We start from the raw sequence: 25,905 nt of genomic DNA on the forward strand, positions 1-25,905 counted from the left end.
CTTTTTTATACTTGCCTTTCCCGAAATAAGTCTCTGGGGATGGTAAAGTGTATAGCTAAGGGCTCATCCAGACAAGACCCCGCCCTGCTTGTCAGCCACATTATCACCTAAAGATCTCATTAATATATTTTCCTAGATTGAAATGATCTATATACACAAGGCGCAGATCGCAGTCAGAGCGTGTGTGTGAGTATATTTATATATATATATATATATATATATATATATACACACACACACACACACACTCACACACGCAGCAGGAAGTCTGGGATTATCGCACGCGTCAGCACCCTACTCACCAGGAGCGGCACCCAGTAGTAATTCAGCGATGGGGCTTCGTCAGTTATGTAGGGAATCTTTCTTGTGAAGAAGAAGAAAGCAAGGACACCTATATAAGTAACAGGATGGTTAGTATATATGTCAGAGGGTATATTACTCATCTGTACTCTACCCCATGTAATCCCTCGCCCACCCACCAGCTGTGAGATGGCCCGGGTCTATTAGAGGATTACAGTGAGAAGGAGAATGGGCAATTACTGAGACATTGGGATTATGGTAATTGCCTTATTCCACATATTTACACATATGAACTTCGTTACAGTTTTTGTCTCCATTAGAAAAGCAAAAATGTCAAAAGTTATTAAAAAAATAAAACAATTTTGCCGTTTCCATGTAGTTTGCGGTCTCTGTGCTCTGGGGGTACAGCATACAGCAAATAATGAACTGGGTGTAGACCAAGCATAGGATTGTTTTGTGTACAAAGTTTAATGTCAATCTGAGACTCACAGAAGCAGCTGCCATTTTGCTGTAGAACAGAGTCATTCCGCAACAGAAATCACATACAGTTCTCCCCACCTGTAGGTGGTTTCGGTGTCACACTTCTGTCCAGGTCATCCCAAATCATCAGGCTGTGTGAGAGCCAGGGACTGTGCAGCGAGTCCACAGTACGAGATTGACCCTCTTGTACTTTCAATGGAAGCTAGCTCTGGCATGGGCTGGAGGTAGCACTGGGTATATATCTTGCTGTAGGATGAACCCTTTTGGGTCAGGGTCCTATTCAATCTGTGCAAGTCACCGTCGCAGGATCACGTTTGATGGTTGGTGTCACATTTAGGGCCTTATTCTGGTTGGAGCGGCCGGGCCGTACGCGTACGTCCCGGTGTTTTTCATGATCTGCGCATGTGCAGATACGCTAATGCGCCGGCGCGAACACTCCACAACGCTTACGGCCGGGTCTCAACGTGCGAAAAAACCTGTACGCGAGTGTACGGGTAATGGGGGCGGCATAGGGGCGTGTTGATGGGAGCGGCCGAAATAATGAGGGAAAATGGGCGTAAATATGGGCGTACACGGGGGTGTGCAACAAAAATGAGCGGTGCTACTACCGCACGATCGACTAAGGCACCGTTCATTTCGGACACAAAACAGGCGGACGCCAACCGCCATCTCAAACCACCCCTACAGATACCGCATGCCAGCGTGCGGCTGAGTTGGCTAATTAACGCTGATTACTAATCAAACACATACACCTGAATGTAATAAGCAATGCTGCAGTCTATTAAGTCCAAACCATGATTTCACTGCCTGCAAGCCACACATACAGCACGCAAACACATTGGAAGCTTATCTTTCTATACTTCTCCACATTTAAAGGTTTGTTTAATTTAAGGTAAGAATCTTTTTATACGCTAAGGTAGGTATTTGCTAAACAGTTAGACACATTCACTACGTGCTTTCATAGACTTTACGCAGTAGCACACTCAATCTACACAAGTCGACATGTGTCAACGTGTTCACTCTAATACTAACATAGGTTTTGTATTTAGGATACAATAACAAACCACATCTAACACCTACAAAGGATGTTTCAGCAATGTTTGAAGCCCATGACCACTATTTTCCACACAATCTTTGTATAGTACCCAAAATAATGACCTGTACCACTATCTCATCTGCTATGATTTGGATTTGACTACACTCTGGATGTAAGATGCCACCAATCACATTATTGCACTCTCATCTCTCTAACAAAGGATTCCTACATCTGCTTATGACACTGTAAAATCATATATATTTAAAAAGTTATACATGTTTGTTCACAAGCAATTTTATCATGTTTGGCCCATTCACACATCTTTTTTTAGGGAGGACACATATGCATTCCTACACAAATGTACCTTTTCACCCTTGTTTGTCTGCCTCACCCACTCCATGAGGAAAGCATTGTTCTGGACCTGCTTTTACCTACTACTGTAGGAGCTACCTCACCTGCACACAAACTGCTTTCTCACCTATTAAGTTGCTCTGCACATGTGCTGACACAAACTAATTAGCAGGGAAAAGTTGGATAGGAACATGGGAATGGCCATGGAGAGGGTTACACATGGGAAACTTCGACCACACTTCCACAAATGTTCAAAAATACCCTGGTCAGTAAGTACACATAAATCTAGTATTTGTTTCACACAAGAAATGACACATACCAGAATTTAGATTTAATTTGTAAAATAAATTTATTTGCTGTTCAGCATCACAGCTTGACACTTTAATGTGAGAAATCAAATAAACAAATAAAATAGACACACAAATAATAAAACAGCCAGAACAAGAGGTTGCATATCTCCAAACATGTGTTACCCTGCAAATGCAATGGTGAAAGAAATGGGGACACCAGAATACGTACTGCAACAACCAGGGTGAATACTAAGCAAGATACACACCACCAAAAAAAAATATCCAGCATTTGTAGAGGTCAAAATACTTCATGCCCATGGCACGCAAATGGATCGATGGCCAACTCAGGAAGCGGATGTCCAGTGCAATTTAAACCTTTGGCCTCCAACCACAGAGGAAGTGAACCAGGTCTCATTTGGGCCCTTTTTTGCCCCTTTTAGATGGGGCCTTGGGGACAGGGGCCTTTGGCTCAGCTGGCTTTCGGCGTCTTCCCCTAGTCGACACAGGAGGGTCAGCCGAGGTGGAAGGTTGGGGAGCAGCTTGGGGTGGGGCAGCAGATGGGGGATTGTCCCTTAGGGACCTGGCGGTGGACAGCTGCTCCGCAAGAAGTTCATTCTGGCGGCTGAGGTGTTGGCCAATGCTTACTATGCCAGCCGCCAGAGTTTCATTAATGCGGTTCAAGGCCTCAACCTGCAGCTTGTTTGTGGCCTTCCACTCCGCCAGAATATCCGCCACCTGCTGCTGACGGATCGCAGCATCCACCCCTTGCTGCTCGATCCTCTCCAGCGTCACCAACAGGCTCTCATCCCATGTCTCCTGTGGCTGGGGCTGGGGGCGACGTCTTGGTGGAGGCTGGACCACTTGCTCCACCTTTGGCTCTGCAGAGGAAGATGCTGCCGGTACATCCGGGGTTTCTGCTTCTGCTAGGATAAGAATTGAAAACAATGTCACCATCACATACGCAATAAAAAATATCTTTCTAAATACAATGCATTACTGTGACTTACCATCAAAAGCAGCATCAAAGACCTCCGCCGGGAGCTCACTGTCCATATTGGAGATCCCCCTGATCTCCCCCACATCAATCACGTCCAAGGAGTCCTGCTCCAGGGGGGTATACTCCAAATGGTCAGGCATAGGACCGCTCCCGGTGGACATGCTGTGGTTGTACCGGTCAGTCATCTTCCTCTTCAGTGTACTTTTGAAGTCAGTCCACCTACAAGTTTAAAAATACAAATATCACCATGAGATATGTGCACCACTGTGCTACGTGTAGGGTTACCACCTAGTCCCTTCAATTCCGGACACATGTTAATTACACAGGTTCTGTGGCAGTTTAAAATTAGGTGAAGTGGAGTCTTGAAGTCAGCCAGCCACAGAACCTGTGTAATTAATATGTGTCCGGAATTAAAGGGACTATGTGGTACCCCTAGCTACGTGACATTTCCTAGTGTGGGTGCTGTTATGTTTTTTTGCCATATGTGTCCCACACACACATTCATGTCTAAATTAGGAGGCATTTCAGTGTCTCATCTCATTCATTAGGCCACTAAATGCACATACATACATCACTATGCAGAAATGACATCATCCATGGCCAAATTCGGCACCTCCACCTGGTGTGAAACTACACATTCCACCATAGCTTGACAATGTGGTTATTATGGAGTAATTTAACTATGGAATGGCATACTGGGATGTGTAGTTTCTCACCAGCTACATGTGCACAGTTTGCTCATTCTTGTTTCAGTAGCATCATATAGAACATGTTACAACTCTTTCAAAAACACACTTTCTCTTGTCCCATCACATACTTAACATGAGCAGAACTGTGCCCATAACCTCACATCACACCAATGGTGCATGTTTCATATATCAATGTGGGTTATTAGACATGGTTGTGTTCACATGTGACATTGAAGTGTAGCACTATCTACAAACACACCTTTCTATTAGTCTCAAAACATACATGTAACATATGTACACACATATGATATCAGGGGGACAAAGACCAGGGCAATTTTTCAGCAGTCTCCAGCAGGAACTGAGGCCCTTATTCTAGTTCACTCTTTCTGGCCAAATATTTCTTTGATGGACAAAACCATGTGCACTGCAGGTGAGGCAGGTGTAAAACCCCACCCAAATCTGATTATCTCTGCACAAGTAACACCTGCCTCACCTGCAGTGCACATGGTTTTGTCCATCTAAGAAATATTTGGCCAGAAAGAGTGAACTAGAATAAGGGCCTCAGTTCCTGCTGGAGACTGCTGAAAAATAGCCCTGACAAACACACTAACCTTTTCTTCACCGCGTCCCAATTTCTGACCACTGGTGCCACCTGGTTCACTTCCTCTGTGATCTTCTCCCAAAGGTTTCTCCTTGCACTGGCACCCGGCTTCCTGGTTGCCAATTCAATCCATTCGCGTGCCCTGGGCACTAGAATTCGCATTTCGGCCTCTACAAATGCAGGGTTTCTCTTTCTGGTGGTGGTATCCTGCTCAGTCCTCACCCTAGATGTTGCAGCTCGTTTTCTGGTGGCCCCAGTTCTCTCACCATGCACCTGCTGGGTCACACCTGTTTGGAGAGATGCAACCTCTTGTTCTGGCTGGTTGCTTGGCCCTTGTGGAGCTGGTGGAGGTTCACCAGGGCCTGTTACTGAGGGGCCCACTTGATCTTGCAGGCTACTCCTCTCTTGGGCCCTCCTTCTCCGCTCCTGTTCCCTCTTGTTCAGTGCATCAAGCAGGGATTGTGCTGTAGCTCTCTGCAGAGCGTCCTCAGCTGCGGAATCGTCTGAGTCAGACATGTTTGCAGCAATTGTGGGCTGCATCTGACTGAATATTTATATGTTAATCTCCCGCCATGAACAAGGGGGCGTATATTTTTTCCCGCAATGTAGATGCAAATTTACGCCGATATTTCCCGCCGATAATTCCCGCTTAAATTACGCAGGTCTCAACGCACCTGATCAATCACCTGTATATGCACATACACAGGTTGTGGAGCATTGTGGGCTACATCGTGAAATGTGTGCACCTGTCATTCCAATGATGACTGTTGTCAGCTGGTATCTGTTGGAGTTCGTGTATGCCTTGTGAGTCACATTTCAAAACATCACGTTACAATGCTTTCCTTACATATGTAATGTGTATGAAATTGTCATACAGCAACATGTCGCATTGTGGCCCTTTAAGCAGCGTAGTTATGACTAGAGGGTTGCGTGTATTATTTTCCGCACACTGTAAATACAGTACTCCTCTCCATAGATATCGGTGTATCGTGCCCCCTTTAAGCAGCGTAGTTATAAGTAGAGGGTTGCGTGTATTATTTTCCGCACACTGTAAATACAGTACTCCTCTCCATGGATATCGGTGTATCGTGCCCCCTTTAAGCAGCGTAGTTATAAGTAGAGGGTTGCGTGTATTATTTTCCGCACACTGTAAATACAGTACTTCTCTCTTCATTGAATGCATGCTGTTGGTTGTGGTGTGTGTATATCGGAACGGTCCGCGTAAGTTTCTATTCGCATCCAGTTTGTTAATGTAAGAGGGATTAATAAAGTTAATACCAAACAAACAATTTTTTCGACCAATCAGCAAGCACCAAAAGTGATATATGTACCTGCAATTAATAACTGCGCCATTGCCACTATGACTTCTAATCGAGCTAGGCCCTTTTCCACCCCTGAGCTGTTGGCCCTGGTCGACGTTATGGACCGTCACCTGGGGCCCAGGGGCCCATATGTTAGTAATGCGGACAAGCGGCGGGCGTATACTGCTGCCCGCCGCCTGATCTTCTCGACGACCGGCGTCCGCAGAAGCCTGGGGCAGGTTAAGCGGCGCTGGTCAGACCTGCGCCGGCGGCAGCCAGTGTTTCTCAGCAGCCTTCGCCGCCATATTGCCCGATGTAAGTTTTGATTACTAGTATGTCAGCGTTTTTTAGCAATGTTTTGTGTACTTTTTATAAATATGTTCCTGAGTATGGGGGTGTATATGGGGGTGTATATGGGGGTGTATATGGGGTGTATATGGGGGTATATGGGGGTGTATATGGGGGGTATATGGGGGTGTATATGGGGGGGATATGGGGTGTATATGGGGTGTATATGGGTGTATATGGGGGGGGTATGGGGTGTATATGGGGGTATATATGGGTGTATATGGGGGGTATATGGGGTGTATATGGGGGGTATATGGGTGTATATGGGGGGTATATGGGGGGTATAGGGGGGTATATGGGGGGTATATGGGGTGTATATGGGTGTATAGGGGGTGTATAGGGGGGGGTTTAAGTAGTTGCTCAGTTTTTGGGTGTAGGATATCAATTAGTTTGCATGATAAATGTCTGAAATATCACAGCAATGATAATTTTGAAGGTTATGAGCATGACTAATGTGAATTTTTCTTTCCCCCTTTTTAATGAAACCCAATCTTCGATTTCTATGCCATCAACATGAACATTTCAGCACGGGCAAGGGCACGCATGGAAGCCCGGGAGCAGGCAGCCCGGGAGCAGGCAGCCCGGGACCAGGCAGCCCTGGAGGAGGAAGAGGAGGAGGAGGAAGAAGAGGAGGAGGAAGAGGAGAAGGAGGAAGAGGAGGAGGAAGAGGAGGAGGAGGAAGAAGAGGAGGAGGAAGAGGAGAAGGAGGAAGAGGAGGAGGAAGAGGAGGAGGAGGAAGAAGAGGAGGAAGAGGAGAAGGAGGAAGAGGAGGAGGAGGAGGAGGAGGAAGAGGAGGAGGAGGAAGAGGAGGCCGAGACAATGGCTCAAGCTTGGTCCCACACAATTTCCCCATCCCCTTCCCCCACCCCCACCCACACCCCTACCCCCACCCCCACCCACACCCCTACCCCCACCCACACCCCTACCCCCACCCCCACCCACACCCCTACCCCCACCCCCTCCCCACCCCATTTCCAACCCCCCTACACCTCTCCACCACCCACCCCCAAACCTCTCCAATCCCCACTCACACCCACTACCTCTATCCAAATTCCCATCCCATCCCCCTTGCTCCTGACCCCCCCAACCAACGCACAGCCAACCAGCGGGGACCAGGATGGCTCAAGTAGCCGTAAGTAAATAATGTGTATAATGTTGACCTACACATTTCTACACATCAAAAATCACAACAACCACATATGTGTATCCAACATCAACATTAGTTGCAACATATCACTGCAGGCCGACCATAAGGTGTGTCCTGTCCTTCTCCAGGAACAAGGGTCCCCTTGGTGATATTTTTGAGTGTGGCCATGCCTCACCCCTTGAATAATTGACATAACAGTACATCCAATGAGATATCCGACATTAGTGGTGTGGTAGTTATGTGGCTCCAGGTGTTGGGTAACTCCAGTTCCCAGCATGATGTGCAACACAGGGCCGGATTCTAATGGAGGCACAAGGGGTCAGTGCCCCTGGGCCCCCCTCTAGTTAGGGGCCCCCTGTGGTTGGCATGTATTTAAAAAAAAAAAATTGATTTGTTTTGTATTTTTTGTTTTTTGCTAAAGGTTTTGTCCATGGGTGGGGTAGTGCTGCAGCTTCACCTATCTGCCAATGTGACAATGATTTATGGTGCTGAACATCGGGAGCCAAGGCACACTGATTGCACAAGTGTGCAGTGCATTTCTGGGACTTGACTAAGTCCCCTGACACTTTGCACCAGAGGACAGAGGCTGAGAAGTTTGTGCTGAGCTCGGATTGGTGGAGCTCATTACATGCTTCTCAGGTCCATGGAGAACAGCAGCAGCAGCTTAGTCATGGGAGGGTTTTTAATCAGAGGCAGCAATAGGACTGTGAGGTCTCCTCCAGAGTAAGGGGCAGAGGGACAAACACAGGCTTTTCATGTGGTGTGTGTGTGTGTGTGTGTGTGTGTGTGTGTGTGTGTATATATATATATATATATATATATATATCCCCTGCAGTTAACCATTAACCAAGTTTACTCTGTGTTTTGACAGTATTATTTTCTCCCATGCAGTGTGCGGCCAGTAATGACAAGTGCAAGGGGGCCCCCCGGTCTAAAGTACCCCGGGCCCCCCAAAGGCTTAATCTGGCACTGGTGCAACATAAATGTAGAGATTGTTTGGGTAATAGTGTGTGAGGCCATGCAAATGCATGCTTTACAAACATAGCTGTAGGCCTATAATTTGTACAGCAATGTCCTAAATTTAAAATAGTAAGGAGTGCTTAAGCCACAACAATCTCATAACCCTTAAATAGCACAGGCTAATTGTGAGGTTAGAGGACAGTCCCCCAAAACCAAAGTACCAATTGGGATACAGCATACATTCATCCATGAAGGAGTAATTGAATTAATGTTATTTACTATGTACAGTATGTGTGTGTTAACATATTATTTGGTACTTATGTAATATCTGGGCTCCCGTGTTTCTTATGAGACCGCGTCCCCTCGTGGGGCTCGCTGCGCTCACCACGCTTCGGGCACGGTGGCTCGCTGCGCTCGCCACACTATATAAAATCAACTCCATGCGTAATTGGATAGTAGGGGTATGAAAAAATGGGGTGCATTTAACATGGGAGCCCAGATAATACATAAGTACCTATTATTTTTTAGTACTGTGTTGACAGCAGACCCATCTTCAATGTAGTTTAAAAATGTATGTGGCCTTCACACATAACTCACAACTTTTTATTATGTACAAATACAACAAACATTTGTGTATGTTATATATTAATTTTTGTTTTTTATCCCTTCACTACAGACACTGAACAGCACCAGGATGATGTTGGCGAAGTTATGCGGGAGATTTTTTTAACCCTGCTCTATTTAAATATTTTGTTTGCCCGATTGGAGGCCCTACTTTAATCCCCCCGCCCCCCTTCAGTTTTGTTACAATAAAAGTTTATGTACAGTTAGAAGTTGCCTGTGTTGTTAATCATAAATATGTTTCATGGTTTGTAAGGGCAGGTACATACAGATGTGTAATGTCAGTTATATTTGTAATTTGAGGTGAGGGGTAACCATTGATGTGTGAATGTGTGTGTTTTTGAGTTAAAGAACACATAGTGAAAATGCATGAATGTTTAATGTTGTTCGATTAAAACATCACACATAACATCAGGGTAGGTATACATGTTACACATTTTGGACAAACTAATTATGGACATAATTTAGTACATATACAGAAACACCAACATAACTTGATTTAAAAGTAACAGCAATATGGGGACACATAGATAGTGATTAAAATGCCACATTAGAACATAACAAATATACACGTAATGAGGGTTAAAATGTTGTTTTATTAGGGTCTTTATTAAGGTAGACAATTGAGTTAATAGAAAACAATAATTGAATAACAAATAGATTAATTAATCAATTGTCAGAATTCTAGTTGAAAGGCAAGATTTGCAGGTCCATATATGTGAAGGGTATGCCAGCGTACACGGACGTACGCTCACTCTCACGAGCGGTGACATAAGCTGAGTTTTCCATTGAAAACAATAGGGAGCCGTCCGTGCAAGCTGGCGTACGCTCAGATCTCCGCAAGAAGTCGTTGGGAAGACGGACGAAAGACGTCCGTAAACGTCGCCGTACGCTCAGTTGTACGCCTGTTGTCGGAGTGCAAGGGCTGGGCCGTCCGCGTACGTTGCCGTACGCTCATTTGTACGCCACTCCCCTTCTACGTTATTTCTGCCCGTACGTAAGCGGCTGATTTGTGGGTGGACTTAACCCCAACGGCCGCGTACGGCTAGCGTACGTTAATAGTGAACGTACGCACGTTTGGCCGCTCCGATCAGAATAACCTCCTTAGTGTCAGCTTGTACAATTCCACGTATCCCAGAATATTTAAACTCTATATTTAAAAGGATGATGCTTGGGGCGTTTTACTACTAAAATCATTGCCCTTTTGTATTTTTGGCTTAAACTCACGTTCCCAGCCCTCAGTAGCCACCTGCGGTGCCCCGTAGCCCAACATCCTTTATCATCACTGCAGAACACCTGTAAGACCTCAGCCCATGACTTGTTCCATGACAAAGGACTTTAATATATAGCTCAAACTGACACTGGATTTTGGTAAACCTTTTTCAACTTTCAGCAGTCACAATGGAGCTTTGTACTATTCCATTCAATCTGGAAAATGGAGGCACTGTGAAAAGTTTGAAAGGTATATATATGTATATAGGCAGGGACAGTATGCTTCCACATGAGATAATGTTGTATATCCAGCCCAGTATTTAGACAACAGCGTTAGAGAGATCCAGTCCGGGTTTTAAGATGTAGTATTGTGAATCACTGTTTGCTGATTAACTGCACCTGTTACTTCCTCTTATATGTGTGTCCAGAGTAGGGGGGTCATTGCTCCCAATGCCTAAAAGAGGCTGGGTGATAGGTGGGGAATGTGGGGTCTAGGTTAGGTGTTCACTGGAGTGTATCCTTACTGTGGAAAACCTACTATACTGTAACTGAAGAATTGCCATGCTGTTACCTTGTATATATATATAACACACACAGGCATATATATTACGGGCTGTCTGGCAACATACTAACCCTATTGTCTTTGACACATGAATCTGCTACTTACCAATAGAACCAGCAACAAAAACCTTCCCTAGAAAGAGCAAGAAGTCTGTTACTTTGTCCAGAACAGCGACCCTGTGAAAATACAGGTAACAAGTGTAAAGTTTCTCAGCGGTCAGTAATATACTGCATGCAATTCTCAGGTGTCTGATCTGTCATTGTATGAGAGAAGAAATGTGTCATTGCCCTGAGTGATAGACTATAGTACACCCTACTGGCAATCATAGGAACTGCAGATGGCCATGAGTGATAGAATGATGGAAGATGCCAGCACACCCTGCTGGAGGTCACAGGGACTGCAGCTGTAGGCACACAGATCACTGACTATATGTATTTAATGTTACATTTATATTATACTGTCATTCTATTCAATTAGCTTGGTAATGTAATGAGCCGACTTACCGCACAACATTTCTCATCAATAGGAAAAATGCGTCTCTTGCTGAAGTGCAGAAATTTTTACCATAGATGGCAATCTGTAAAACAATTATCATCCGAGTGTAATCAGGTACATACAGCAGGTATGAGGTGTAATCCGGTACATACAGCAGGTATGAGGTGTAATCAGGTACATACAGCAGGTATGAGGTGTAATCAGGTACATACAGCAGGTATGAGGTGTAATCCAGTACATACAGCAGGTAATAGGTGTAACCAGGTACATACAGCAGGTATGAGGTGTAATCCGGTACATACAGCAGGTATGAGGCGTAATCAGGTACATACAGCAGATATGAGGTGTAATCAGGTACATACAGCAGGTATGAGGTGTAACCAGGTACATACAGCAGGTATGAGGCGTAACCAGGTACATACAGCAGGTATGAGGTGTAATCAGGTACATACTGTACAGCAGGTATGAGGCGTAACCAGGTACATACAGCAGGTATGAGGTGTAATCAAGTACATACAGCAGGTATGAGGTGTAATCCAGTACATACAGCAGGTAATAGGTGTAACCAGGTACATACAGCAGGTATGAGGCGTAATCCGGTACATACAGCAGGTATGAGGCGTAATCCGGTACATACAGCAGGTATGAGGCGTAATCCGGTACATACAGCAGATATGAGGTGTAATCAGGTACATACAGCAGATATGAGGTGTAATCAGGTACATACAGCAGGTATGTGATGTAATCAGGTACATACAGAAGGTATAAGTTGTAACCAGGTACATACAGCAGGTATGTGATGTAATCAGGTACATACAGAAGGTATAAGTTGTAACCAGGTACATACAGCAGGTATGAGGTGTAATCAGGTACATACAGAAGGTATGGGGTGTAACCAGGTACATGCAGCAGGTATGGGGTGTAACCAGGTACATACAGCAGGTATGAGGTGTAATCAGGTACATACAGCAGGTATGGGGTGTAACCAGGTACATACAGCAGGTATGAGGTGTAACCAGGTACATACAGCAGGTATGAGGTGTAATCAGGTACATACAGCAGGTATGGGGTGTAACCAGGTACATACAGCAGGTATGAGGTGTAACCAGGTACATACAGCAGATATGAGGTGTAATCAGGTACATACAGCAGGTATGAGGTGTAATCAGGTACATACAGCAGACATGAGGTGTAGTCAGGTACATACAGCAGGTATGAGGTGTAACCAGGTACATACAGCAGATATGAGGTGTAATCAGGTACATACAGCAGGTATGAGGTGTTCCTAGCTTATATATACGTACCATGATGTGTGTTCCTAGCGTTTATATACGTACCATGATGTGTGTTCCTAGCGTGCATATATGTACCATGATGTATGCACCTAGCGATTATATACGTACCATGATGTATGCACCTAGGGTGTATATACATACCATGATGTATGCACCTTGCATGTATATACATACCATGATGTATGCACCTAGCGTGTATATACGTACCATGATGTATGCACCTAGCGTGTATATACGTACCATGATGTATGCACCTAGCGTGTATATACGTACCATGATGTATGTACCTAGCATGTATATACGTACCATGATGTATGCACCTAGCGTGTATATACGTACCATGATGTATGCACCTAGCGTGTATATACGTACCATGATGTATGCACCTAGCGTGTATATACGTACCATGATGTATGCACCTAGCGTGTATATACGTACCATGATGTATGTACCTAGCGTGTATATACGTACCATGATGTATGCACCTAGCGTGTATATACGTACCATGATGTATGTACCTAGCGTGTATATACGTACCATGATGTATGTACCTAGCGTGTATATACGTACCATGATGTATGCACCTAGCGTGTATATACGTACCATGATGTATGCACCTAGCGTGTATATACGTACCATGATGTATGCGTTCCTGTTTATGAACTTGATGAACTTCTCCAGGCACCAGAAGCAGCATTTCAGGCAGCACAATAAGAATTTAGCGCAGGAATTCTGAGACGCTGCACAAACGGGAAACACGAATAAGGTAAATACAAGTTATACCAATGTGAGGGTTCTATTGCTGGAAATGACTCGGGCAATATGATATATTATAATGAACACCCCCCCCCACCCCTAACCTTCCCCTCCCTATTGCCTAACCCTAACCTAGACGCCAAAGGCAATTTGTAATCTTTCCCTCCTACAGCCTAACCCTAACCCTCCCTTCCCATCGCCTAACCCAAACCTACACACTGAGGCCTAACCCTAACCTCCCCCTCCTGTAGTCCAATCCTAACCCTCCCTTCCCAGCGCCTAACCCTAACCAACATGCTGAGGTCTAGCCCTAAGCCTCCCCTCCTGTAGCCCAACCCTACCCCTCCCTGCCTTCCCATCACCCAACCCTAACCTACACACTGAGGCCTAACCCTCTCTAACGAACACCTAACCCTAACCTACACTCTGAGGCCTAGCCCTAACCCTCCCCTCCTGTAGCCCAACCCTAACCCTCCCTGCCCATCACCTAACCCAAACCTACACGCTGAGGCCTAGCCCTAACCCTCCCCACCCATAGCCCAACCTTACCCCTGCCTTCCCATAGCCCAACCCTACCCCCTCCTTTCCCATCACCTAATCCTAACCTACACTCTGAGGCCTAGCCCTAACCCTCCCCTCCCGTAGCCCAACCCTACCCCTCCGCTCCCATCACCTAACACTCCCTTCCCATCGCCTAACCCTAACCTACACTCTGTGGCCTAGCCCTAACCCTCCCCACCCATAGCCCAACCCTACCCCTGCCTTCCCATAGCCCAACCCTACCCCCTCCTTTCCCATCACCTAATCCTAACCTACACTCTGAGGCCTAGCCCTAACCCTCCCCTCCTGTAGCCCAACCCTAACCCTCCTTGCCCATCACCTAACCCAAACCTACACGCTGAGGCCTAGCCCTAACCCTCCCCACCCATAGCCCAACCTTACCCCTGCCTTCCCATAGCCCAACCCTACCCCCTCCTTTCCCATCACCTAATCCTAACCTACACTCTGAGGCCTAGCCCTAACCCTCCCCTCCCGTAGCCCAACCCTACCCCTCCGCTCCCATCACCTAACACTCCCTTCCCATCGCCTAACCCTAACCTACACTCTGTGGCCTAGCCCTAACCCTCCCCACCCATAGCCCAACCCTACCCCTGCCTTCCCATAGCCCAACCCTACCCCCTCCTTTCCCATCACCTAATCCTAACCTACACTTTGAGGCCTAGCCCTAACCTTCCCCTCCTGTAGCCCAACCCTACCCCTCCCCTCACCTAATCCTAACCTACACGCTGAGTCCTAGCCCTAACCCTCCCCTCCCGTAGCCATACAGTGGTGTCAGCGAGAAGTCACAGCAGTGTATGGCCAGCTGATCCCCCTTGAGCGGCCCGGGCAGGGTCACATGTGACACATCTCACGCGGTCCATCTGCATGTGCAATAATTTCTCACATTGTTTCCAAAAGATGGAAAAAATATTTAACTCAAAAGAAACAAACTTTACATTAAAGTCTCTATAGAGAAGATACTGTATTTACCCAGTTACATAAAGCATAGAAATCAGGTTCATATTACAGTCTCCAGATCGTTCTCACCTTTAAGTTTATGATCTAAATACTCCAATATAATTCGGATAAACTGTACAAGAGCCAGGATAAGAGACCCAAATGCCAGCGATCCCGTGTGGTATCTGATACAAGGATGAAAAGGAGGCTTAATACAGCGCCACCCAACCGGCAAATCAAACATCATGTCATTATTTAAAGGGAACTAACCATATATACTTATTAACCACATAATTATATTTATTCTAAGCAGTAAACAAGGTTGCAGTACCGCGTATAACCACCTGGCGCTGGAAAATGTTTACATTTAAAAGGCCAACTACCCCTCACCTCTATGAGGTGAAATATTACCAGTGACCACTAGAGGCCACTTGACAGACGAAATTACTCCTTAACAGAAACTGAAAGCATTTTTTGCAGGGACACCCATCTGTTTCAAATGTGCCGCATATGAAGAGAGGGAGCTGTGAAGACATAGATTGGAGGTAGGAGCAAATAAGGACTGGGGGCGGGGGGGAGGGTTTGTGGGCTCAAAACGGTCACAGCTCAAATTAAAAGTAAAAACTGTCACAGCTCAAAATGAAAGTACATTTCAGAAGCCGTCATTTTGACGGGCTTTTAACGAGTCTCGATAATACCGTTAGACAAAATGAGTTCCTGGCGCTCTTCCTGCGTAATCCTCACATATCGGAACTGCCCCGCTCCGTTTACCTTATTGCTCGTCCAAACGATGAGAAGAGGGGGCAGGTTGGGATGTCGGCGGGTTTTTTAAAAGCCCAGTAATAGGAGGCGAAGGCACCAGCCAGCGTGCACTGCCCCAGGGCGATGGAGAAGTTGACCAGCCACAGGAACACAAAGACGTTACAGAGCTGAAAGACCAGGATGTAGCGATAGTAAAAGTTTTCTCCCCCGTAGTAGGCGAACGTGCACTGAGCCCCAGGACACAACGCGGGCACATCGCTGGTATTAAAAGTCTAGAAAACAGGTGAGAAACACAAATGAATATGAACAGAAAAAACAAATGGAAGTCATTGCAGGCGAACTACAACTCCCAGCACTATGCTCAAGTCAGAAGGACAACTATTAGGATGGGCAGCGTGCGTAGCTGTATAGGGCACCATTATAGATTGCGAGAGACTGCGTAACATTGATCTCAGCCTGTGTTCTACAGAGACCCCCTTAGAGGTCTTGGAACATGGGGAAGAGAATTCAAAAAAAGTAAAAAAATAAAATAAAACTAATTTCTGAGCAGTTCCAGGCAGGCCCCAAATTGATGGATATATAAATGCAGCACAGGAGATCTGGGATACATTACACCGCCGTGACTTACCTCTGGTATACAGACGACATCTGCCTGCTGGCAAAGGGTCTTATTCGCCATAACTTTATATACCGCTTGCCCAGACGTGGCCAGAAACCTTTACACCGAGAGTTAAGGATGTTTCCCATCATTGTGTGCGATCATTCCCATAGTCCCTGATCCCATCTGTAACGTGAGGGGCGCGGTGCGCAGAGGTGCTATAAAAGGATACACGGCGGTGACAGCCCAGTACGAGATACAGATGGAGATCAGGATGAAAGTGATGATTGGGTAGAAGAGAGTTGACATGATGTATCCGATAGCCCTGTAATATAAAATGTTACATTGTTACACCGGAGAAGCTTTATTCCATTGTTACACTGCTGCACCAGGGACTAGCTGTGGGGGTGGCCATATTTTGGGTTGCACCGCCTGCGTGCGATGCCACACAGCTGCTGTGCCCCTCTTAACGGTCCTGTGTTTTCCGGACCTCTCCCCAGAAATGCTTGACCACAGCCCCACAATAGTCGGTCACGGACCAACCGCCGCCCTCATCGTGCTGTAGACTCCGGACGCATTTTTCACAATGCGACTGATCTGCGCTTTTCGGTAACCTGCGGGGCTTGATGTATAAGCCCCATCCTGTTCTTCCTCTGCACCAACCCCAGTACTGCCAATACTTTCCCAATGTTACTATCGATAACATACATAAAACTATTTCACACAACACCAACATTCGGTGCCGGACATCAGCGTAACAATTACAGGACAGTTGGGGGGGGGGGCAAAAGGTTGTAGTGTCCCAAGAAGGGACCTAGGCAAAACTTCCACCTAAAGCCTCTCAAGTGAAAGTGTGAAGAAGTGCGTCATAGAAGTTCCACAGCCCCCAGAGGTCAGAGGTGAGAACGTTTCAGACACAAAGACGGATAAGTAGGAGAACAAGTACCAGATAAAAGTACGCCTGACTTCATGTACCAGTATAACCACCACCCGGTGACTTCATGCATCAGTATAACCACCACCCGGTGACTTCATGTACCAGTATAACCACCACCCGGTGACTTCATGCATCAGTATAACCATCACCCGGTGACTTCATGTACCAGTATAACCACCACCCGGTGACTTCATGTATCAGTAGAACCACCACCCGGTGACTTCATGTATCAGTATAACCACCAACAGGTGACTTCATGTACCAGTATAACCACCACCCGGTGACTTCATGTACAAGTATAACTACCACCCTGTGACTTCATGTATCAGTATAACCACCACCCTGTGACTTCATGTTATCATTATAACCACCACCTGATGACTTCATGTATCAGTATAACCACCCCCCGGTGACTTCATGTATCAGTATAACCACCACCCGGTGACTTCATGTATCAGTATAACCACCACCCGGTGACTTCATGTATCAGTATAACCACCACCCGGTGACTTCATGTACAAGTATAACCACCACCCGGTGACTTCATGTACCAGTATAACCACCACTCTGTGACTTCATGTATCAGTATAACCACCACCCGGTGACTTCATGTATCAGTATAACCACCACCCGGTGACTTCATGTATCAGTATAACCACCACCCGGTGACTTCATGTATCAGTATAACCACCACCTGGTGACTTCATGTATCAGTATAACCACCACCCGGTGACTTCATGTATCAGTATAACCACCACCAGGTGACTTCATGTACCAGTATAACCACCACCCGGTGACTTCCTCTATCAGTATAACCACCACCAGGTGACTTCATGTACCAGTATAACCACCAACAGGTGACTTCATGTACCAGTATAACCACCACCCGGTGACTTCATGTATCAGTATAACCACCACCCGGTGACTTCATGTATCAGTATAACCACCTCCCGGTGAATTCATGTACCAGTATAACCACCACCCAGTGACTTCATGTATCAGTATAACCACCACCCGGTGACTTCATGTATCAGTATAACCACCAACAGGTGACTTCATGTACCAGTATAACCACCACCCGGTGACTTCATCTATCAGTATAACCACCAACAGGTGACTTCATGTAGTAATATAACCTCCACCCGGTGATTTCATGTATCAGTATAACCACCACCGGGTGACTTCATGTATCAGTATAACCACCACCCGGTGGCTTTATGTATCAGTATAACCACCACCCGGTGACTTCATGTACCAGTATAACCACCACCAGGTGACTTCATGTACCAGTATAACCACCACCCGGTGACTTCATGTATCAGTATAACCACCACCCGGTGACTTCATGTATCAGTATAACCACCACCCGGTGACTTCATGTATCAGTATAACCACCAATCGGTGACTTCATGTACCAGTATAACCACCACCAGGTGACTTCATGTACCAGTATAACCACCACCCGGTGACTTCATGTATCAGTATAACCACCACCCGGTGACTTCATGTATCAGTATAACCACCACCCGGTGACTTCATGTATCAGTATAACCACCAATCGGTTACTTCATGTACCAGTATAACCACCACCAGGTGACTTCATGTACCAGTATAACCACCACCCGGTGACTTCATGTACCAGTATAACCACCACTCGGTGACTTCATCTATCAGTATAACCACCTCCCGGTGAATTCATGTACCAGTATAACCACCACCTGGTCACTTCATGTATCGGTATAACCACCACCCGGTGACTTCATGTACCAGTATAACCACCACCCAGTGACTTCATGTATCAGTATAACCACCACCTGGTGACTACATGTAGCAGTATAACCACCACCCAGTGACTTAATGTATCAGTATAACCACCACCCAGTGACTTCATGTACCAGTATAACCACCACCCAGTGACTTCATGTACCAGTATAACCACCACCCGGTGACTACATGTAGCAGTATAACCACCACCCAGTGACTTCATGTATCAGTATAACCACCACCCAGTGACTTCATGTACCAGTATAACCACCACCCAGTGACTTCCTGTATCAGTATAACCACCACCCAGTGACTTCCTTTATCAGTATAACCACCACCCAGTGACTTCTTGTATCAGTATAACCACCACCCAGTGACTTCCTGTATCAGTATAACCACCACCCAGTGACTTCATGTATCAGTATAACCACCACCCAGTGACTTCCTTTATCAGTATAACCACCACCCGGTGACTTCATGTATCAGTATAACCACCACCCAGTGACTTCATGTATCAGTATAACCACCAACAGGTGACTTCATGTACTAGTATAACCACCACCCGGTGACTTCATGTACCAGTATAACCACCACCCAGGGACTTCATGTATCAGTATAATCACCAACAGGTGACTTCATGTACCAGTATAACCACCACCCGGTGACTTCATGTACCAGTATAACCACCACTCTGTGACTTCCTTTATCAGTATAACCACCACCCAGTGACTTCCTTTATCAGTATAACCACCACCCAGGGACTTCATGTATCAGTATAACCATCACCCGGTGACTTCCTTTATCAGTATAACCACCACCCGGTGACTTCATGTAGCAGTATAACCACCACCCAGTGACTTCATGTATCAGTATAACCACCACCCGGTGGCTTCATGTATCAGTATAACCACCACCCGGTGACTTCATGTACCAGTATAACCACCACCAGGTGACTTCATGTACCAGTATAACCACCACCCGGTGACTTCATGTATCAGTATAACCACCACCCGGTGACTTCATGTATCAGTATAACCACCACCCGGTGACTTCATGTATCAGTATAACCACCAATCGGTGACTTCATGTACCAGTATAACCACCACCAGGTGACTTCATGTACCAGTATAACCACCACCCGGTGACTTCATGTATCAGTATAACCACCAACAGGTGACTTCATGTATCAGTATAACCACCACCCGGTGACTTCATGTATCAGTATAACCACCAATCGGTGACTTCATGTACCAGTATAACCACCACCAGGTGACTTCATGTACCAGTATAACCACCACCCGGTGACTTCATGTACCAGTATAACCACCACTCGGTGACTTCATCTATCAGTATAACCACCTCCCGGTGAATTCATGTACCAGTATTACCACCACCTGGTGACTTCATGTATCGGTATAACCACCACCCGGTGACTTCATGTACCAGTATAACCACCACCCAGTGACTTCATGTATCAGTATAACCACCACCCGGTGACTACATGTAGCAGTATAACCACCACCCAGTGACTTAATGTATCAGTATAACCACCACCCAGTGACTTCATGTATCAGTATAACCACCACCCAGTGACTTCATGTACCAGTATAACCACCACCCAGTGACTTCCTGTATCAGTATAACCACCACCCAGTGACTTCCTTTATCAGTATAACCACCACCCAGGGACTTCATGTATCAGTATAACCACCACCCGGTGACTTCCTTTATCAGTATAACCACCACCCAGTGACTTCCTTTATCAGTATAACCACCACCCAGGGACTTCATGTATCAGTATAACCACCACCCGGTGACTTCCTTTATCAGTATAACCACCACCCAGGGACTTCATGTATCAGTATAACCACCACCCAGGGACTTCCTGTATCAGTATAACCACCACCCAGTGACTTCATGTATCAGTATAACCACCACCCAGGGACTTCCTGTATCAGTATAACCACCACCCAGTGACTTCCTGTATCAGTATAACCACCACCCGGTGACTTCATGTATCAGTATAACCACCACCAGGTGACTTCTTGTACCAGTATAACCACCACCCGGTGACTTCCTCTATCAGTATAACCACCACCAGGTGACTTCATGTACCAGTATAACCACCACCAGGTGACTTCATGTATCAGTATAACTACCACCCGGTGACTTCATGTATCAGTATAACCACCACCCGGTGACTTCATCTATCAGTATAAGCACCTCCCGGTGAATTCATGTACCAGTATAACCACCACCCGGTAACTTTATGTATCAGTATAACCACCACCCGGTGGCTTTATGTATCAGTATAACCACCACCCGGTGACTTCATGTACCAGTATAACCACCACCAGGTGACTTCATGTACCAGTATAACCACCACCAGGTGACTTCATGTACCAGTATAACCACCACCCGGTGACTTCCTGTATCAGTATAACCACCACCCGGTGACTTCATGTACCAGTATAACCACCACCCGGTGACTTCATGTACCAGTATAACCACCATCCGGTGACTTCATGTAGCAGTATAACCACCACCCGGTGACTTCATGTATCAGTATAACCACCACCCGGTGACTTCATGTATCAGTATAACCACCACCCGGTGACTTCATGTACCAGAATAACCACCACCCGGTGACTTCATGTATCAGTATAACCACCACCAGGTGACTTCATGTATCAGTATAACCACCACCCGGTGGCTTCATGTATCAGTATAACCACCACCCGGTGACTTCATGTACCAGTATAACCACCACCAGGTGACTTCATGTACCAGTATAACCACCACCCGGTGACTTCATGTAGCAGTATAACCACCACCCGGTGACTTCATGTATCAGTATAACCACCACCCGGTGACTTCATGTATCAGTATAACCACCACTCGGTGACTTCATGTACCAGTATAACCACCATCAGGTGACTTCATGTACCAGTATAACCACCATCCGGTGACTTCCTGTATCAGTATAACCACCTCCCGGTGAATTCATGTACCAGTATAACCACCACCTGGTGACTTCATGTATCAGTATAACCACCACCCGGTGACTTCATGTATCAGTATAACCACCACCCGGTGACTTCCTGTATCAGTATAACCACCACCCGGTGACTTCCTGTATCAGTATAACCACCACCTGGTGACTTCATGTACCAGTATAACCACCACCCAGTGACTTCATGTATCAGTATAACCACCACCCAGTGACTTCATGTATCAGTTTAACCACCACCCAGTGACTTCATGTATCAGTATAACCACCACCCAGTGACTTCCTGTATCAGTATAACCACCACCCGGTGACTACATGTAGCAGTATAACCACCACCCAGTGACTTCATGTATCAGTATAACCACCACCCAGTGACTTCATGTATCAGTTTAACCACCACCCAGTGACTTCATGTATCAGCATAACCACCACCCAGTGACTTCCTGTATCAGTATAACCACCACCCAGTGACTTCATGTATCAGTATAACCACCACCCAGTGACTTCCTGTATCAGGATAGACTATGTACAGTATTAAGGTGTTAATTGGTAGGAAATGTGTTTTACACCGACGCCACATTTGAAAACAAATATTACACTTATAAAGCTGCAAAAAAACCCAGTCAACCTGTGATCCGTACGCCTGCTGAGCGATGGAGAAATGTATCGCTTATGTCATATAGTAATGCCACGCAGGGTCATGTTACAGCAATCCAGCATATGCCAGAATGCAGGGTAGGCTGGGCTATTACCAGCATGCACCTGGTGTTACAGGTAAGTACACGGCTAAGAGACAACTGTACGGGTCTGATCTGTTCCTCGCTGCTACAGGAATGCACCGTGTATCGTATACACAGACAATACAGCATTTTGCAGGAAGAAATATTTCTATGTGAATATTTCACGTTTCAGGGTGTCCAGACCCTTTTCCGATGGGAACCATAGTACAGTGATGGATTTCAGACATCGCCAGGGGTCTATGTACTAAAGACTGCAGGATTTCGGTGATCGATTGTGTGCACATCGGGAGGTATTTTGTTATGATGACAATGAGATGCGCGGTCCTGGGGGTCAAGAGATACATAAAGTATATAGACCCCTCAGTCACGTCGGAAGACCCGGGGGACACTACACAAGGGGCAACCTTCTTAACATTATTAATTATAAAACAAGACTTCAGGAAACTGCGGCCATATTCCGGGGTGAGTTACCTGCTCCCCTCCTGCAGCAGTGCGATTGCAATCTGGATTCTGTTTCTCAAGAAGATCAGCATAAGAATGATGAAGACTTCCACGATGCAGAGGATTATCACTGCGGAAGACACGGGACAGTTGTATTAGACGCGCAATCATCGCTCACATTTCCCGGTGGTTGTCAGGATCGGCCAGGACAAGCCAGTGTCAGGCGCTGAGCTACGTTTTAGTGTTTATCTTGGCTGTGTTGACATTCCAATTAAAAAAAAAAAAAACATGTCGACTTTTTCAATGTCGAGCCTACCCCTGTCATCCTAATGACCCTTTCAACCTAAAGTCATGTCTTCCTTCCTGCATGTCAACCTTAACTCATGTCCACCTAAATGGTGTCAACGTAATGATCCATACCCCCCCCCCCCAAGCACCCCGCCATATTATATACCCCGTATTGGATACTTACTGAACGCCAGCCAGGTTTCCCGCAGCTGTAAGTAGACTCTGAAATCCGTCTGCAGCCCAATGTCATATATGGTGAGGTCGGCCCCCGGGACTCCCTTCAGACTGTCGTATTCCCAGTAACAGTGCCAGATACCTGGAAGTGAGGACAGGGCGCGTTACATCCAGCGCAGGGCACGGAAACAGCAGCACTGCACCTGCACAGGTAACCCGGGGAACCAGCCCCAGGCTGGGTACAGTGATAAGGAGGCAATGATCACATACTGTGCCCACCCCAAGATGTGGGTGACTGTGCAGACAATGTCTAGGGAGGCAGTCAACACTAACAAAAGGTGGACACAAGAAAAAGGTTGTGATGTGTGGTGGTTTGGTGTCAGTGTCGACACCTAAGTAGGTACACCCTTCATGGTGTCCTATAATTATATAATATTAAGAAACGTAGAGTGTCAATTCCTTAATTAATGTTGCACTTTTATATTGTAATCATTATTAAAAAGAGACAAGCGACAGAGAGGGGGTGTATTACGAATACTTAGAGAGAGATAAAAGTGGACAAAGTACCAACCAATCAGCTCCTAGCTGCCATGTTACAGGGTTGGTTTGAAAAATGCCAGTTAGGGGCTGGTTGGCTGGTACTTTATCCCTCTCCGAGGCTTAGTCCACAGACCCCTTAGCGACTCAGCATCTCGTATCCAGAGCACTATTGTGTTAACAGCAGCACAGAATATTTCAGCCCGGCCAACTTTTGTGCACCTATATGAAGACTCACCGGACGTTCTAGACCAGCAGATGAGAATCTAATAACGCACCAGCGCAGACACATCTCTTGTACCACAGATACAGCTGGCAAATATTACACATCTACTTCCATGCACGCAATGCGGACGTGTTTGAATTGCCCCATATTTAAGTCTATACTTACCATACCCCACAACTCCTATCACACCCACGATAAAGATCCAGAAAAACACCCCGGCAGTGAATCTGAGGAGTATCAGGAACAGCAGACTGATGACCATGGCAATAAAGAGGGCGCTGCGGGGAGAGAGTGGGAAAGCGTTAGGAAAGTTCCGCTCAGACATCGAGTTTGTTTAGAATTACCCCAATCTAGGATAAGTCATCTAACGTCTGAGAGATAAGCTATCGGCTCCGCCGCTTTCTGAGTATATTAGATTATCTGCTCTTTGCCATATAATGCGCCAATAATAAAAGTATGTGGATCGGGTAAACAAGACTATTCTGAGATCAAAACACTACGGTCTCCTAATTGTGTTTTGAGAAACTGTTACAACCTGGAAGTCATTAAGATTGGGCCGTATCCTGCTTTTAAGTGCTTCACAAAAGTAATGAGGTTATTCCTTACATTAAGATCCAGTACCAGGAGCTGGCGTAGTCTTCGAAAATCTTCATCCCGACCGATCTAGCGTCCAGCACGCTGTTTATGCCGCTAAGGAAAACAAAAAAAACACAGGGGCATATTTACTAAAGTGTGAGTTTTTAGAAGTGAGAGATATTGCTCATAGCAACCAGAGTCTGGACCAGATGCACTGAGCTTCAAAAGTGATAAAATGGAGAGTGATAAACAACCAACCCATTAGCTGCTGCCTGGCATTTTTCAAACGCAGTCTGTGACATGGCAGGTAGGAGCTGATTGGCTGGCTGTTTATCACTCTCCATTTTATCACTTTTGAAGCTTAGTGCATCTGGCCCTCTATCTTTTATCCCCTATAAATGCTACGTACAATGTGATGGTTGCTATGGAAACATCTCTCACTTCTTAATACTCACACTTTAGTAAATGTACCTCATGGTATCTTTCCACAAACTTAATGCATTTGAAGTTAACGCAGGCAAGTGGCGTTCTCTGGATTAATTATATCAGTTAGTACAGTGCCGTTACCCACAGCCATTCTGTACCTAGGCAGCAGAAGTAACATTCAATAGGCATACCCTCCAACATGACCCATTCCATTAGGTACAGAATTCTCTGCTCCTGGACTTCCCTGCCAGTGGCAGTTACAGAGGTGGGGCTCCAACAAAGTCCAAAATTCAAAGAGGGGGGTCACATCAACTGCCAGTGAGTGCAGGACAGTGATGTTTGGAGTGGCATTAGGTGTGGCTCCCCTTTTTGAATATTGGACTGTGCTGCAGCCCCACCTCTGCAACTGCCACTGGCAGGGAAGTCCAGAAACAGAGCATTTTGTACCTAATGGAATGGGTCATGTTGGAGGGTACTTTTTAAAGCTT

General features: G+C 46.0%; 1 protein-coding gene across 3 annotated transcripts in view; it reads right to left on the minus strand.

Moving 5' to 3' along the window:
• SLC44A5 (solute carrier family 44 member 5) overlaps positions 1–25,905 on the minus strand; it is a 131,541-nt gene that overhangs the window by 11,523 nt on the left and 94,113 nt on the right. For all 3 annotated transcript variants that reach the window (XM_083157781.1, XM_083157780.1, XM_083157779.1), the window contains exons 9-20: positions 25,022–25,105; positions 24,581–24,693; positions 23,663–23,794; positions 23,221–23,320; positions 16,531–16,623; positions 16,329–16,416; positions 15,710–15,972; positions 15,029–15,123; positions 13,322–13,425; positions 11,399–11,472; positions 11,001–11,071; positions 303–391 (exon numbers count right to left, since the gene is read on the minus strand). In XM_083157781.1, coding sequence (XP_083013907.1) covers positions 303–391; positions 11,001–11,071; positions 11,399–11,472; positions 13,322–13,425; positions 15,029–15,123; positions 15,710–15,972; positions 16,329–16,416; positions 16,531–16,623; positions 23,221–23,320; positions 23,663–23,794; positions 24,581–24,693; positions 25,022–25,105 — 1,306 coding nt within the window. The remainder of the gene's footprint in view (positions 1–302; positions 392–11,000; positions 11,072–11,398; positions 11,473–13,321; positions 13,426–15,028; positions 15,124–15,709; positions 15,973–16,328; positions 16,417–16,530; positions 16,624–23,220; positions 23,321–23,662; positions 23,795–24,580; positions 24,694–25,021; positions 25,106–25,905) is intronic.

This window comes from Crinia signifera, chromosome 8, assembly GCF_055691185.1.
Source record: "Crinia signifera chromosome 8, ASM5569118v1, whole genome shotgun sequence".
Lineage (NCBI taxonomy): Eukaryota > Metazoa > Chordata > Amphibia > Anura > Myobatrachidae > Crinia > Crinia signifera.